Here is a 16,647-nt window from a genome sequence, read left to right as displayed (position 1 = left end):
CCCTGAGAAGTAACATTACACACTAAGTAAAAGCCACTAGAAAGTGTCAGGTCTATAATTCAAAAGCATAAACTGTCTACAAGGAATTTCTTGGAAGCACATATTTCCTCCATTTTTCAGCAATACATTGCCTCTTCAGAGGAAAAGACTAATGAAAGTTTATGCTAATTCTAGTTTTCCCAACTTTAACTACATGATGGGTTTTTTTGCTTTTCTCCTTTAAACTCTCCTGGGGAAACTAGATGGCTTCATAGATAAAGCTCTTGCATTTCACCTCTCAAAGAGGATGTAGGCCTAGCATGAGGTTCTGAAAAAATTGAGCCTGATGAACTCCACTTCAGGACATCAATCAGAGCACTTTTTGGGAGGTAGTCAGAGTTATCTAAACATGAAAAGAGGCCACCTCACCAATGCTTTGCTACATTCTTCTTTGCTGGTTGGAAGAACAGAGAAGAGGTTGGGAAGGAAACACACCTCAGCACATAGGGAAAAAAAAGAAGGAAAATTATCTTAGACAGGGACACTGAACTTCCTTTGAAACTAACTTGAATGTTAAGTGCATTTGAGAATAGGTGAGTTACCCTCTTTCCTTTACATCTGACATAAATAAAACAGTAAGATCTAATTGTAAAGACCCCTCATCACCAAATGAATACAGGACAAACATGCATTTAAAAGTCACATCTACACTTCACTGCTTTTTCCAAAATTGCTCTAGAAGATACAGCTCAGGAGTTGAGGGATTTTTTTTCCCCATGCTTTAAGTGCAACATTTCACTTCCTATTAAATTAAAAAAACTAAGGAACATTCTTTCCTCACAGAAGGCAAAACAAAACTAAGCAACCAACCTTGTCCAAAAATTCAATCATCAAGTCTCTGAAGACTCACCACTTAAATTATTCTCTGGTAGTCACATTTTGTGCATTCTATTACATGTTATTCTGAAAAAGTATGCTTGTTAAGTCCAGCTATGCAGATGAGCCTTTCCAAACCCCTTTGTTTCTGGTCATCAATATTATACAGTACTATTTTAAAAATTCATTAATTATCTACTTCAGAAAAAACTCACTCCTGTTCATAAAGACTAGCTACACATTCTAATTAAGCAGCACTAACACAAAACTGGAAATGCCAGATATTTTGATTGTAAGACTGAATCTATGCTTTCTCACTATATTATCACTCTGCTTGTCTTAAAACAAGTTCTACATAAGGTAATTAATCAAACAGTATAAACTGACAATTTACTTTTCCCCCTATTTAAATGACACAAGGGTTTGATTGTGTAAAGAATATGTAAGAAGTCAATAAAACACTTAATAAGCAGGCATGAGTAGATTAACGAATATTAATCAGAGCAGCTATAGCAATGCATTCCAATAACAACTTTATATAAGTTTTTTGTATATTGTAGCTGTCATTAATGCTGCAAGTGTTGCTCCAGTGACTGTAACACATGACAAACCAAATGCCAATGAAATAACAGTGAATGTATTTAGCAGCAGAGAATTCAACCCCTTAAAAATGTGATTCCTTCTATTCTAATTTCTGTAGTTTCAAATTACTTTTGTTCCTCAAAACCCTTTGTTTCTAGCACAAAAAAATTTCTGCAAAGACTAATCCAGTGAACAAAAAGAATTCGTATAAATTCAAATGACACATACTATAGCAGAAGATAAAATCAGTAAAGATGCTGAACTTTATATGAAGACATTTACAAAGTTTGATCTTATATTTGAAGGAACTTCAGAGTGAGAGCCTTGTATTCTGCAGCTTCTGTTGGACATTTTCTCTGCAGGAATGTTCACTGACTACATTATAAACCTCTGACACACAGTAGCTGTACTTGGTAACCTTTATGCATGTTAACTACCAATGGCCTGAAGCCACTTTTCTTCAAGCTGGTGCCCACATGGGCCTCTGCAGTGATACTGAATGGTTAGACAGGTATGTTTCAAAGATCATAGTGCCAGAACATCACACAGTTGTAAGTTTAATGCAATTTGTTGGAAGCATCTCTTCAATTATTTCACATAAGAGGCTTCAGGACATTGGCAGCTTGAAGTAATTTAGTTATGTAATTTCTTCTTTCATGTAATTTATATTGTTACCATGAAAAAATTAAAGCTCCATTTAGACGGCTTATTGTTTGCATTTCTTTCAAAGCGGAAGATATGACTTGTTTCAATTTCACTTTTATTGTGTAGGCTTTAAAAACTCACACTTAAGAGTCGTACTACAGCCATCAGTGTTTTGTAAAAGTACTAAAAAAATCAGCGTCATCTTTAATCAGAGCTCTCAGAACATTTTCCAAGTATGAAAATACAATGCAACTCTGTTCAGCTACATAGGACCAAATCTTGTCTTCCTACCAGCACGCATAACTCATGCTGACATGAATAGGAACTGTATACCTGTATATGAGGGCAGCTGATCTTAAGTGCTCACGATGGAAAGATTGTCTAATTCAATAGCACAGTACTTCCACGATATAGCTCTAAGAAAGCCAACTAAGACTTCAGATTATAGTCTGGAAGAAATACGTAACGGGTTTCAAGCCAGATTCTAATATAAATTTTTTCCTCTAAAAACCTCAGTCATTCCAGTGCAAGAAGAGAGCACGTCTTCCCTTCCAGAGTTCAAGAAATACTTCTTAGCATGCTCCCGTTTCCCAGTCTGCTCCTGCCGCTAAAATTTTTCTCATGAACAGGTAATTTTTGCCAAGGTAAACAGAATACATAACTACATTACTAAGTAATCCAGAACCAAGAACATAATCCTTAATACATTGCCAGCTGACTTCATACTTCCCAGGTTCATACTACTCATTAGTGGGATATTGTTAATAAAGCTGACCCAGGTTTCTACATATGCTTTAATGTATCTTTCATAATCAAAGAGCATCAAGTCCACTGGGATGGGTAAAAGTTCTTGCTTGAGTTAAGAACTTAAGTTCAGACTCCGGTTTGTACCTGAAACTACCCATTTGTCAGTGGTCAATAGAGACAGAATCTTATGACAAAATTATCCTCTCAAGCCATTCCCACACCTCCTTCACACATTGATTACGTTCTTCTGCAACTAAAACCATCAACCAAGACAACATCCCTGAGTACTTCAAAACAAACAGGCGTGTAAGTCGTTCCTAGCTATACAGAGCCAGGTGTGGATGCCCACTGGGACAAAGGTTTGCCATGGAGATGCTAAAGCCTATGTCAGTCTTATCTAGATACTGTAAATGGAAGAGTGTACATTTATAAATGTCTCTGTTAGCTACTTTGTGCCTGAAATGAATTACGACCATACTCTCTAAGACTAGAGGTGGTCTATTTTCATTTTGAAATGCAAGAGTAACCCCCATCCATCAAATTATTTAAAACTGTTGGAATTCTGCATGTTTCAAGTGCCTTTTTTCCTTGCAAATTATACCTTTGAGCAGGCTACCTGGTTTTTTTCTCCCTCATTGTTGCTCTCTCTGCCCAACAGAAACAGCAGCTTGAATCTTATCACAGTCAGGAGGCACTTTGGGCAGGAGAAACATAAAGCAATCTTGGCAAAGACTCTAGCTTGAAAATCTAATCCCCTCAGTGAATAGTCTGTTCAGAGGTGATGTTGCCATTGTACAAGCTTCTACACTTGTACAATGTTTCTCCCCTGGGTCTTTGGACCAGCACAATTCCATTAGTGTAAAAAATCCCTTATATAGACAAGTTCTAAGGAAATGACAAAATAAACCATTCATGTTTCATTTCACTGGAGTAGAAATGTGTTTCAAATTCCCTTAAAATTTACAGTTAATGTAAACAGAGATGTATGGTTGGAGAAGTGCTTTTAAGGAAGAGTTGAAAAAAACCTCAAAGACTGAAGCTCTGCAAAAGAACAAAAGTGAAGAGATAGCTCCCTCCTGCTGTCTTTTTTTTAAATTGTATAGTCTCAGTGACCAGTCAGAAGAGTTTTTACTCCCATCATCTAGTGGACTTGTATGGTCTTGGTTAAATACAAGTTACCGATGTGTGGTTTAGCAGGCTGAGATTCTGCAGTATACATAATACATTCAGAAATGTGTATCAAGTGCCATTAATTCTGGACTGTTGAGATAAAATAAATAAATACCAAGTAGGAAATAAAGGTAAAGCAGTCTGTTCTAAGAAAAGTATTTCCAAACATAACATTGAATGTAAGTGTAAGCGTGAATGGTGTTTGAACTATTTTGTGTCACATTTTCCTCTATCTGCTTTTCAGGATTTCAACTTCACAGACATTCCTATCAAATTCATGTGACAACTAATAAGCAAGCAAAAATCCAGTTACAATAGTAGAATAGTTATAATAGTAAAAGGTGTTGGAAAACAGCGTTGGAGCCTTGAGAAAGAAACACTGCAGCCTGGTGTTCTACGAAAGGTTGCTAATACAAAAGTAATAGCACTCAATATAGTCTGAATCCAATAATGTATCAGCAAGATGCCACTATAGTAAAGAGGAGCAACCTGGAAACAGGTTTAGTTGATACTGACAGATCCTCCTATTCTTTTTCCAGACACGCTGTCTCAAAAGCATTTGGGACTTTTTTCCTTTTTTTTTTTGGTGGTTTTTTTTTGTTTTTTTAAGCCAAATGATTCAGAGTCCACCTTAATGCAGAAGTTAGAAAATAAGAAAATGGCATGGTAGGAAGCTGACAAAGTGATTTCTTAAAAAGATTAAAGAACAAACTGCATTTGATTAATACAAAGGTATGCCAGTTCCTTAATAAATAAAGTGAGAGACTTCTAATCTGAATATGAACTTTAGGACTGACCATTAAAAGATTGAGAAACACACGGTTAGCTAACACTTGCAACCAAGACATGCATTTGTGTCTAAAAAGAGAATATTGCACTAAAAGAACCCTGAAGGCTTTAAACTCTTCCTTCACTGACCTAAAAAAGTAACTAACCATTTCCTATAAGCAGTAGCAAACCTGGCTTGGTCCGCATCCCTACAAGTTGATAATACTTTATCAATGAACCGGTATTCCACTTCTGGACCAAAAGAGTCCTGCACAGGAGCACGCTTCAGGCGTTTTGTTTCTTGGGTATAACCTTGTTTGCTGCTGGATTCATTCAAACCATCAACATCCATAGCTTGTGCCATGGGACTTGTTGCAGGACTGTGGTGGGAATTATTCAGAGTTTCATCACTGCTGTCCACAGATGATACCACTGCACTCAGAAGAGGAATTTTGTTGCTTAGGTGGTGCTGAAGGTAGAACACACACCTTCTTCAGAGGAAAAGGAAGGAAGAAAAAAAAAGAAAAGGAAAAAAAAAAAAAAAGTCATGCACTGAAAATAATCTGCTGTTGCTGCTGAACTGCTTCAGTTCATTTGCCATCCCACCAGATTCCCCCACAAACAGACAGAAAATCTGCTGTCATTGCTCACACTCTACAAAAAAGGGCTCAGTGTTACTTTGGCAAATCTGCAGGTACATACACCCAGCTGGTATGTATGTACGTACGTATACACCAGAGGTTTTCTGCAGCTGACCCATCTTCTGCCTATCTTTTGCTCATCTTTTGCCCTTTAAACATTTTAAGTGTGAAAAAGCCGATTAACACTATCTTGTGTCTCTTGCACAAACTATAGGGACAAGTAGAGCTTACATCAACAAGATACTTAAGCCAAATCAAATATTCCATTCAATAGCTCTGATTATGGTCTTGAATGTTTTCCAAAGGTTCAAGATATGGTAGCTTAGAAATTTTTTATTGAGTGGTAACTTTTAAAATCAGAACAATTTCTCTGGAAACGTCAGGGAAAGAACAATCCACAAATAGAAGGATGCTTTTTTGACCAAGTTCTCTTACCTATGACACCACAAGGTTTCATGCCCTGGGTAACTGTCAATCAGTTCAGTGCAGAGCTCCAATTCTTCCTCTAAATGGTGGGGGAGATCCACGCTCTGCTCCTCTGCACAGGCAGCTTCTGCCCCTGCACTCTCCTCCTCCTTTTGAAGGCTAGGGTTTTGCTCATTTATGATTTGATTTTGTGCCAGTACATTATTGTCAGTCACAGTTCTGCCTATCAAGGACTTGAGTAAGAACTGGCGGTAATGAAATCCACTATGGTCTGAGACATGCATGGATACCCAGTATTTAGTGGATGAAAGCTCATCAAGGAGAACCTGAAACAAAAAGCAGAAACAGTTATCAACCTGTATAAAGGAGGAATTTACCACCACTGTTTCTGTATTAAGGTAATCTTCTCCTCTGGGGATTTCAGCCACTGTGGTAATGGTTTAAGAACACACACCAAAAAATGAAATAATCACTCAGCCTGTTCCACTGTGTGCAGGTATCCCTGCACAAAAGAAATTATCTTCCAAAGTTCTTCCAAACTTTGAAAAGGTAGGTCTCTCAGAAACCTTCCCACAGGGTGAGGGGAAAAAAGCCCAAACCACTTATGATGAGAAATAAGCAGTGGTTTAAGAATCTCAAAATGGTTAGGAATAAAGACTACTGGAGGCAGAGGTAGAGGGTACACCAAACTACATGGATATTCGTTAGATGTATTTTAATTTTTGCTTAGTGCATTATGGATGTCAGAGGGTGGGTGAGTTGCTTAAAAAAAAAAAAGAAAAAAGAGGATTTAAAGTAATTTACACTTTCATTTTCCAGGAAAGAGTGTCAACCACTAACATTATGTTCCAAGTCCTAGAGCCTGTGGAATACAAAACTATTTGTCCATAGTTCAGTTGCTTGACTTGGCAATAGGTGAACTCCCAGAAAGGCTTTCACAATAACTGCGGTAAATACTTAACATTGATAGCAGCAGCTGTATTTCTAATACTGCTGGCACCTACAAATTTTCTCTGAATTCTGAATGTTTTTAAACCTTCAATATTTATTTCTGGGAAGACGGGTGAGTTTGGCTACTGGGCAAAGCTTCTTTTACTTTACTTTCTCTGTTAGAACTAATGGTTGTATTTTTTTAAAGGCTTTAAACCTCTTTCCTCACATTGCTCCTCCTCTGGAGTTTTAACTCTCCAAAGAGATCAAAACTACCTTTTTCGTTTACTTCTAAAGACTTTGAATATAACCTTACTGATATATTCTTGCTTTTAATCTCTTTTTCTAAGCCACCTATGTTACTTAACAGGACCAGCTGATGCGAAGCAACTTTCATAAACACAGCCCCCCACAAAGAAAACTATGGAAATGTGCTAGTTATACACCTTTTTTGTGGTGTGTCTGTTCTAAAAGATATTAGAGCAAATACAAACAATGTAAGCATTTGACGTAGATACCCAAGGTACTCAAGATGCTTTTTTAGATCTTGACAAGAGATACCAGCATCGTCTTCCTTTTATGAATCAGCAAACTGAAGGGCACTACTAAATAACAGCCCCCCGCCTCCCCACATTCTTAATGGGGCTAAAACTCCCCACCTCCAGTTCTGCACTTTAAACCACAAGATCAGCTTCTCTCTCCTCAGCACAATTGAGCTTACTATTTTACATTTCTGAACATGAAAATTTAAAAGCCTACTAAAACCAACACAGGCTCAAGGGTGACATCATAAATATCAGACCAGTGTTTATTCAGCTGGAACTGATACTACACACATTATGTCCAACTTAGATCTCAGAATAATCCAATTCATTTACCTGATATGTTTATAAGCTACAATGTTACCGGGGAATGTTGTAATTATGCATTTTAACTCCCTGCAGAAAGCAAACAGAACGAATCCCAGCAATACTCCTTACCTGAACTAGAAAACCTCTTTCAGAAAAGTAAGACAGAAGATTGCCATTAAAACTCTTGAGATCTACAAAAAACAACGCATCTCCCCTAGGAACCTCAGAGTAACAGTGGAAGATGCTTCAAACAACTGGAGGTAAAACAAAAGGCCAGGCAACATCTGAATTCCAACAGAGGTTCTTTCTTACCACGCCAGTTTTCTCCATTTCCACATTGAACAGCACAAGCCCTTTGCCATTCTTCTGTGAAGCAAAGACAAAATTATATGAAAACACCTCCCTCCCCACTCTTGACAACCTCTTACAAAGGGTCCTCTTCTACCTTCAGTGGTGAGCCGAGTACCATGGAACTGGCATCCTGCTCCAGAATAGGACGTATGCGCTTGGTGACCTTTGCCTCGACTTCTGGGTCTGCACTCCCTCTTACTATCCTCCCTGACCCTGTGCTGGCTTTTTTAAAGTGCTTACCCACCATAAACTGCAGCCTCAAACTTCCTCCCTGGTCAGGGACACTGGGGAAATGAAAAGGAATTGTATCTGGGGAAAAAACTTCTAAGGATAACCAGATTAAATATAGTAATGTCCACTCACACAAAAGACAGGTACCTTTGGAGGTGCAGCCATCTAAGAAAAAGCCAAGGCCTTTACTGAGGATGTCTACAGGAAGAATTACTTCGTGTCTTATGAACATACTTCTGTCTTCTGGGCATCAAACAAGAGAGGTGTTGCCTCATGACAACCACCCCACCACTTGTTTCTTTGCTTGGTTTTTTATTGCAGGGCCTGATCAGTCACTCTCCATCCTGTAATTATGAAGTTGAGTATTCCTCTCTAAAGCAAACAAAAAAGTTTGTCCATCCTTGCTGAACTACATCCTATTTTTGTACCAGCATGATTTCTCTGAAGCATCATGATGGGTATGAATTTTAACAGACTATACTGATACTACACTCTTACTCTGGTTCTCTAACTAATTATGCACCCACTTATTAGTAGCTGTCTGGAGCCCTTGTTCCCTTGTTTCTCCCCCATTACCTAATGGTACTGTCACATGAGAAAGCTGAAGTCAAGCTTTCTTGTCTTTCTCTGAGGCAAGTACTCCAATACCAGAAAAATTAGATTGGTTTGGAACAATCTCTTCTTTACAAATCCTTAGTTGACATTAATGAACACTATTCAAACACTATGTAAACTTGCTAATGTGGTTCAAATTCTGCAGGAAAAACAAATTGAAATTTCTATATTCAAACAAGATAATGCTTTTCACTGTCTCTTGTAAGAAAGAAGAAACATCTATATTCTGTGAGATCTTCCTACACGGCCAAAACTTTTTCCTCTAGTATTTTGTATCTGTTTCCCAGATTTTGAACTGACATTCAGGCTGCAGAAGCATTAGGATTACCAAAACAAAGGAAAAAAACCCAAACGCTACAAAACTACCCCCTCAAATCCTCCAAAGCAGGCCAGTTTCATAAATGATAAACCTGTTTTGAGAAGTCTTATTTCAATGATAATACAACGTACACATCATGTTTCTGGCCTCTCTTTCCTTGTACACCATAATAAAAACTGCCTCAAACTACAGGCAAAGTTTGTACTATTGCAGAAATGTGGCCCTAAATGATACAGAGTACTCTAATTTGAGGCATCCTTGCAAGAACTAAATGGCTGGAAAATCATAGTGACTGTTTTATCTGCTAATTTTTGCAGCAAAGTTCCAGTCTTACATCTCAGTGAAATTGACCATTCTTTTCAGATAATCAAACACACAAATTGCTGAAGGGACAAAATGAGACATCCAGCAAGAAAACAACCTGTATATTTTTGTGAAAATCTCTAATGTCTGCTTTTTCCCTGTCCTTCTTTGTATTTGCTTTTTTCCTCATATGACACCTTGTGAATAATCACTTTCTAATTCTGCCTTTAAAGTCACCTAGACTCAGATTTTATGATTCCTGATATCTTTCATGTTCCACATGTTTTCCTAATTTTCCTGTATCCCAAATGCCTTTTGCTAGGCTATTTGAAGAGATGCATTGGTGGTGTCATGAAAAAAGCCTAGAGTCAACATGGAGATTTCCCAATGGATTAAACACACTGCTCAAGGAATAGCAGCACCAGTGAAATTTTGCCAGAGGTAACGAAAGCCAGTTGGACAAAACTAGAGAAAACAATTACTTCCTTAGTAACCAGCCTAAAAAGAAGACCCGTAGGGGAACTGGCAAATGGACTTGGGAGTGAATGAACAAATTTAAAACACTTGCTTCACAGGCATGCTTCTGACTTGTCACACAAAGCATTGATAACTGCCAATGAACAAACCCACCACAACAATTCCAGCTCTGAGAAGATATTTCTATCACAGTGCAATTCTTTGTTTATTTAAATTAGTAAGGAATAGCAAGTGCAAACAGCACTCAGGGTGTTATCCCGATCTTCAAACTACTGTTAACTAAAGCATAAAATAACTCGAGCTTTAATTAACAGTGCTAATTTTTCCCTCTTTTTTAATACAGCTATTAATGACTTACGTGAAAGTCCCTGTTTCCTATTAATATAGACCTCTGACCCTAACTTCTAAACTCCAATCTATCCCAATCCTGTAATTCTTCTGAGTTTTCCATAACTATCTTTTCATACAAACTTGCTAGGCAGATGAGTCTGTCTCCCTCATGGAGTGTGGAGCATACTTGCTATTAACTACCAATCTGATACAGCTATTTTTAGAGTTTCTCAGCTGACAACAGGAAACACCAGTAAACAACATCCACTGCTAGCAGTAGCTGGCCCATAAGACATACAAATAGCTATGCTGACCCAACAACCTCCACTGAATTCCTCCCTCACTTCCCTATGTATTTACAGGATGGCAAAATGCAGCAGCTGCCATTAAAAGTGTGAGTGATGTGTCACTGTATCAGCCTAATATTCACAAGCTTAGAAACCACAGTATTAAAAACCTGCCTATATAATTTTAGACCATGTCACAATAACGAATTCAACTTGCTGCAGGTCTTGATGTTTTAGATACTACCATGTCATCTGAAATATTTGCCACTGCGTAAGATGTCCCTGTTGGAGCTGAAATAGCTTGATCAACCCCCATTTTAAATGCTGTCAAAAGATACTGTTGGAGCTGAAGAAACTAGTTACAAGCACTACTATGTTTTCTCTGAAATTCCTGCTGTCTTATATTCTGAAACCACAGATAAGCTCAATAAGGGTATCAAAACAAGACATCACATTACATTATCAAAATAGTATCTGTCATGTATTATCTTCTTCTCTATGAGGAATTTCCAGATTAGTGTTAGAAGAATTATCTCCAGTCGTCCCTTCTTTATTTCAGCTCACACAGTCCCATCTATCCTCCTGCCACAATTTCATTAATACTAAGTACCAACAGATACACAGAACTTTGTATATGGGCAAGAAAAAATCTGTTCTTTCTGCTGAGCAGAACCTGCTTACACTGGCAAGAAAAATGCAAAACATACTCATTGCAATATTTTGCCTTTTTTTTTAAAGCATTCTTAGCTACCTGTGCTAACTTAATATGACACTCTCCCTCCATGTCATAGGCTCTGCTTGGCAAACCAGTATTTTTTATTTTTTTTTAGACAAGGAAATTTAAGACTTTATTCACTATTGTGTTATACCTTGACAGTCAGCTTTCCCAAATGCTGTAAAACCCAGATGCGATGGGACCAGGCATTGTAGTTGCTTGGATATCTCCCAGCAGCTTCAGAGCAGACATTCATTTCCTCCTGCACTAGTCGGTGAATTCTCTCCACAGGTGCTGCTCCCAAGTTTCCTTTAGTCACAAGACTGGGCAAGGAGTTTTCCTGAATTAGTTGTTGCAGCACCCATCGTCTGGTTAAACGATGTACAGTGTTAATGTTGAGAGAGAAATTTTAAGAGAAAAAAAATGTTTTTTCATTTATATAAATCAATGAAACCTTTCTGTTATTTCAGTTATCTGAACTACACTGTAACTAGATGATGAGTAAGCAGTAAACATAACCACCTGAACTCTTCCCATACTGAAAGCTATGACTTTATGATCACACTCCAAAATAATTTAAGTCTATTGTATTTGTTCGTTCGCACAGTGTAAGTGGTCATGGCTACTTACAGCAAACTAAAAGAAAACAGAAGGAAACAGCAAATTAATGGAAAAAAACACAAGAACTGTCTGCATGAGATTTCTAATGAGCTCCTCTTTCAGACTTGTATAGCACTAAAATAAAGCATCCAAAATGAGACAGAAAAAAGTGATTCAGTAAAAAAAAAATTTAACTGTGCTTTGGGAGTATTTTTTACATTTGTCAGTACTGCACACAGCAAGCCAAATTAAGTTTCTGTACACCACCAGCAGAAATAAAGTGCAAAAGACTTATGGTTTCAAGGGCTATACATATAACCAAAACAAATGTTTTTACTGTGAGTTATACGTATTTGATTTGAAGTGACTGAGATAAGCACAGATTCCTACATGGCTTTTAAATTTTACTTTGGACTGACTTTTAGTAGTATTTTAGTAGTATTTTTACATGAGTATTTTGAGAGGTGTCCTCAATGCTGCAGAAAATGTGCATCTGCAGACCCTACACAAAAGGGTCCTACAAAAAGGGATCACAGATGTGCAGACTTCGACGCAGCTGCATGTGTCACGAGAACTGCAATGGGCCCATGTGGAATGCTCTGGAAAGCTGGACATCCTCCACTCTGCAACAGAGAGGTCCTTCTCTTTTGTACTGGCTCACATTAGTTCCAAAACCAATTAATCGCTACTTTTCAGGTGTCACTCATGGTTAAGAGAAATCAATAAAAATAAAATAATAATTAAAAAAATCTTTAAAAAGAGAAATCTATTTTGCAATTCATATATAAAATTGCATATATACATATAAAATAAAAAATAGATAAGCCAACCACTGTTAAAAAAAAATCTGGTAATCCATCTGCCTTTTCTCTCATTTGAAAACATTTAGAATATTCTTTTGTACTGGTATTTTTTATTTACACTGTGTCTTTTTCTCTTAGTTATTTTAAAAATAGATTTAAACTATTGGAAGACAGTATGAAAGATCATTTATAAGAATGCAATTTTTAACCTGACTGCATTTCTCAGCAGAAATCATAAGCAGTGGATTGAAGACAGCATTCATACACTGCCTTCCTATGTAACATTTGTTTTAACTAAAGATGTACAGCCAAACAAACCATGCTCTTTGACTGTTGTGTAACTTTATTTTATGAAAGGTAGTAATTTTGAAGACTTAATTTTTGCTTTTTAACAATGTCTTTGATTCAAACATCACCATCTAGTACTTCTTCACTTCAATCAGCAGATTTGCAATAAACTGGAAATTCTAAAATGTCTAGGCATGAAAGCTAAATGAGTAGAGAGTCATTCCTTTAACAAAAGATAAGTATTATTGCATTAACTTCTGAGTAAAACCATACAAAGACAAATTATTTTGATCCTAAAATTATTTCAGTTTCTTAAAATGAGGGTTTTTTTAATAAAATAATTAATTCAGATGAATTTTATATACAGGAGCTTATGAAAAAATACAGATTTTATAGTTTCTGTGGCTACAACAAAAGAAAAAAATTATAAAATGAAATCTGAGCTATTTTCTGGACTTTTTGCATGGGAGGAAAGAAAGACGAGCACAGCCTCAGAAGATTTAAAATGTATTTTTGGTACCTGTTGAATATCATGGTATTATTTCAGAGGCTTTTAAGAGAACATTTTCTCCAATAAATTTGGAGAAAAGAAATTCAATTTCTTCTGTCACTGTATGTATGTTTCTATGAAACCCCCAAAACATATAGCAAAAGGCCATATAGCAAAGTGTATGACAGGTATTTTGATATCTTTAGTGAGTGTATCTGCCATGTGTAAGAAAAAAAATATTTGGATATTGCTCTACTGAATTTTATAATTGCCCCATTCTATTTTTTTGCACTTCTCTCTGAAGTTTGGTATCATGGGGGAACAGAAAACACAAGATTAATCACTATGCTGATGCAGAAAGAAAATTTTTGCAGATCTTCTTTTCTAACATGTATCAATCACGGTCAGCACATCCAAATACAAGCCAAACATTTGTACAATCATCCTCAAATACACTTTTTTGTTTTAGGCAAATATGAGAAAGAACAACAAATTATAACACTATTAAAATACTCCTAATTTAAGATTGCACAGACATTATAGAGAGAATTTTTTGTTACTTCTAAGATGTAAATAAATATTAAGAACCTACCATCCTGACTAATTTAATAAAAATGTATTGCTCATCATAATCATATGGATGGCACCAGGTTAAGCTCTAGTTACATGCAAAAAAATCATAGTTTCCCGGTGTTAGCTACCATGTAGTAAAGGCTAAACCATGACAAACTGCAAGATTTTTTCCCATTATTTCTACATACTCTTTTGCTTCAAACAAAACAATCAAGCAGCATGAGTGAGTAGCACGGAGATGATGAAAAGCAGTTGAAGAACAACAAAATTAAAAACCAACTTTGCAGAAATTCATCAGTATTGTTGCTGTATCAATGCTACTAAGAAAGAAATTAACAGAAATTAATTAGCTGCTTATAAGTTAAGAAACGCCTAGGAATATTCCATGTATTACATTCTAGGTTAACTTTGAGAATTTTAAGGTCATGCACTCACAAAGAAGAGTTTATCAACAACTCCTTCTTCCAAAAATTCATATATTATCAGTACAACTGAAGCTTTACTTCTGTTTTTGATAGTATGAGTCCCCTAATGGGGTATCAGCTTTACAGTTGTCCTAATGCTGGACACATGAAAATGCAAGCATTGTGAACTGCTTTCTAATGTGTTACAATGAAATCTCTTTAAGGCTGTCTATAAAAGGATGAGTTACCCTGTGAAAAATACAAAATAAAGAAAATCACACACATACCAAGATTTTAATTTTTTTTTAACCAAAGTTGAGCAATGGATTTATACTTCACTTGGCTGTGCTACAGGCATTTTATGTGCACTCAGTCATGACTGAGATGGTTAGCTTTGTGCATTTGAGTAATTCTGGAGTTATCTTTTCCAAAAATGTGCTCTGTTATTTTAATATTTAGTAGTGGTGACTTAATGACATTGCTTAAGTTAAAAATGATACAAATAAATCCATGAAACCAAAAAGACCAATATTGGAATGGAAAAGAACCCAACTTTGGTTATAAAGATTAGCTTTTACAGATTCTTGCCTTTCTGAAATGCCTGTAGACAAGCAATATCATAGTAAGTTGGAGGAGGGAAAAAGGGAGAAACCCACAATGCTCAGATACTTACTATTGATGGAATCTGAATTCTCAGGCTGAGAATTTTAGGTGCTGCAAGACATGATAAACCTTTAGGAAAATTTATCCCACCTCCAAATGTTATTTAAAAATATGCAGAAAAAAAGGTGCATATGATTTTACTTCTAAGTATAAAATATAGGCAGGTATCTTCAAAGCCAAAGCACAGTATTTTACAATGATTGGCTCAAAGAATCTGCTGTATTTCTAGATGTCCTCCTTCATCTATGGCTCTCCTTAACCCAAGCACAGGGGAAAAAAACCCTAGGAAAAAAGTTTAAGTTTGGGGAGGCAACAGAAGGCAAGGGAAACAAACCTATGAATCCATGTTTCTGGACTCTTTGGAAACTTGGTTAATGCGAGTTTTCCAAGATGCAAATCTTTAAGTGGATTTAAAGTGCCAGACAGTATTAATTCTTTCCTACAAAAGATAAAATACAGTTGTATGAATAAAAGAAGTAACCCGAAAACAGAACACAAATCCCAATAACAAATAGCATGGCATTTTCTTTGTATCATAGTAGAACTTCACTGTCAAAGTTCAAAAGTTTAAAAAGCCTTTTGTGGATTAACCCATTCCACTCTGCTATATATATGTGCACCCTATTCAACCAGGCCCAATAAAATAAATGCAGATCAAAGAACTTTATCTTAATCTGAACACATACAACCCATCGGTTCCCAAACCTACCCAAAAATCACTGAGTCAACTACATTTGAGTGTGGCTTTCCATCACATTTTCTGCTACTAATCAGAAAGCCAAGGAGTTTTGGCTATACCTAATGCCTGTTGAGAATAATGTTGCTTTTATCTGCGCACTCTTAAAAGCATCTTAATTAACACAAGCAGCAGTTTTTGTTGTTTTTTTCTTTGATACAAGGGCTGCCAATGGGCTTACACATATGACTAAACATTCCTTCTTGAAATTAAGCCCTTAGATCATTCCGTATGTCTGAAAATACAGTTACTCTTCCACACAGCCTTCCCCCCCCTCACTTACTTTTAGTTTTTAAATATGGCTCAAGAAAGTGGGAAATACTCTGTGTGTGTACAATGTTTCTCAAACAACAAGGTCTGAAATCGCTGAATTCACTTATGTGTAAAACAGCTTTTGGTTCAAAAAAATAAAAGAATTTGCCCTAACAAAATTTAGTGTTCATCCACCATAACCCTTCCCAGAGTACCACCAACACAGACAGAGCAAAGTAAAAGTCCATATTTATCTTTCTTGCCTTTTTTGCACAGAATTCCCTGCCCCACGACCTATTCTTCTTTCTAGCTTTATAACTCACTGTCTGTCCTGAACATGTTCGTAGACATCGCCCCATCACCAGTTACTCCCAGGACATTAGTCTCCATATCTTATTCTCCAATCTAGTAGACAGTGGCTTTGAAGTAAAAATACAGTAAGTTCCAAAGGTACCATTTGCAGACAGGAAACATGCATTTTCCAGAACCTCCAGAAGTCACATTTAAAAACTGAGAGTGCAAGAAGTAGATAGAACCAATTTTGGCATGGGTTTGGTGTTTTGGTGTGGGTTTTTTGTTTTGAGTTGTGGGGATT

At 36.6% G+C, this 16,647-nt stretch overlaps 1 protein-coding gene across 1 annotated transcript in view; it reads right to left on the bottom strand.

The window, feature by feature from the left end:
- Positions 1-3,349: 3,349 nt before the first annotated feature.
- The window catches only part of PTAR1 (protein prenyltransferase alpha subunit repeat containing 1), a 36,996-nt gene continuing 23,698 nt past the window's right edge, over positions 3,350-16,647 (bottom strand). Inside the window, exons 4-7 of the mRNA XM_010568611.1 lie at positions 15,399-15,503; positions 11,398-11,611; positions 5,844-6,160; positions 3,350-5,258 (exon numbers count right to left, since the gene is read on the bottom strand). Of these exons, the coding sequence (XP_010566913.1) occupies positions 4,910-5,258; positions 5,844-6,160; positions 11,398-11,611; positions 15,399-15,503 (985 nt within the window). The 3' untranslated portion in view covers positions 3,350-4,909. The remainder of the gene's footprint in view (positions 5,259-5,843; positions 6,161-11,397; positions 11,612-15,398; positions 15,504-16,647) is intronic.

This window comes from Haliaeetus leucocephalus, unplaced genomic scaffold (assembly GCF_000737465.1).
Source record: "Haliaeetus leucocephalus isolate CR32 unplaced genomic scaffold, Haliaeetus_leucocephalus-4.0 Scaffold251, whole genome shotgun sequence".
Classification (NCBI taxonomy): domain Eukaryota; kingdom Metazoa; phylum Chordata; class Aves; order Accipitriformes; family Accipitridae; genus Haliaeetus; species Haliaeetus leucocephalus.
This window is presented reverse-complemented; position numbering and strand designations above follow the sequence as displayed.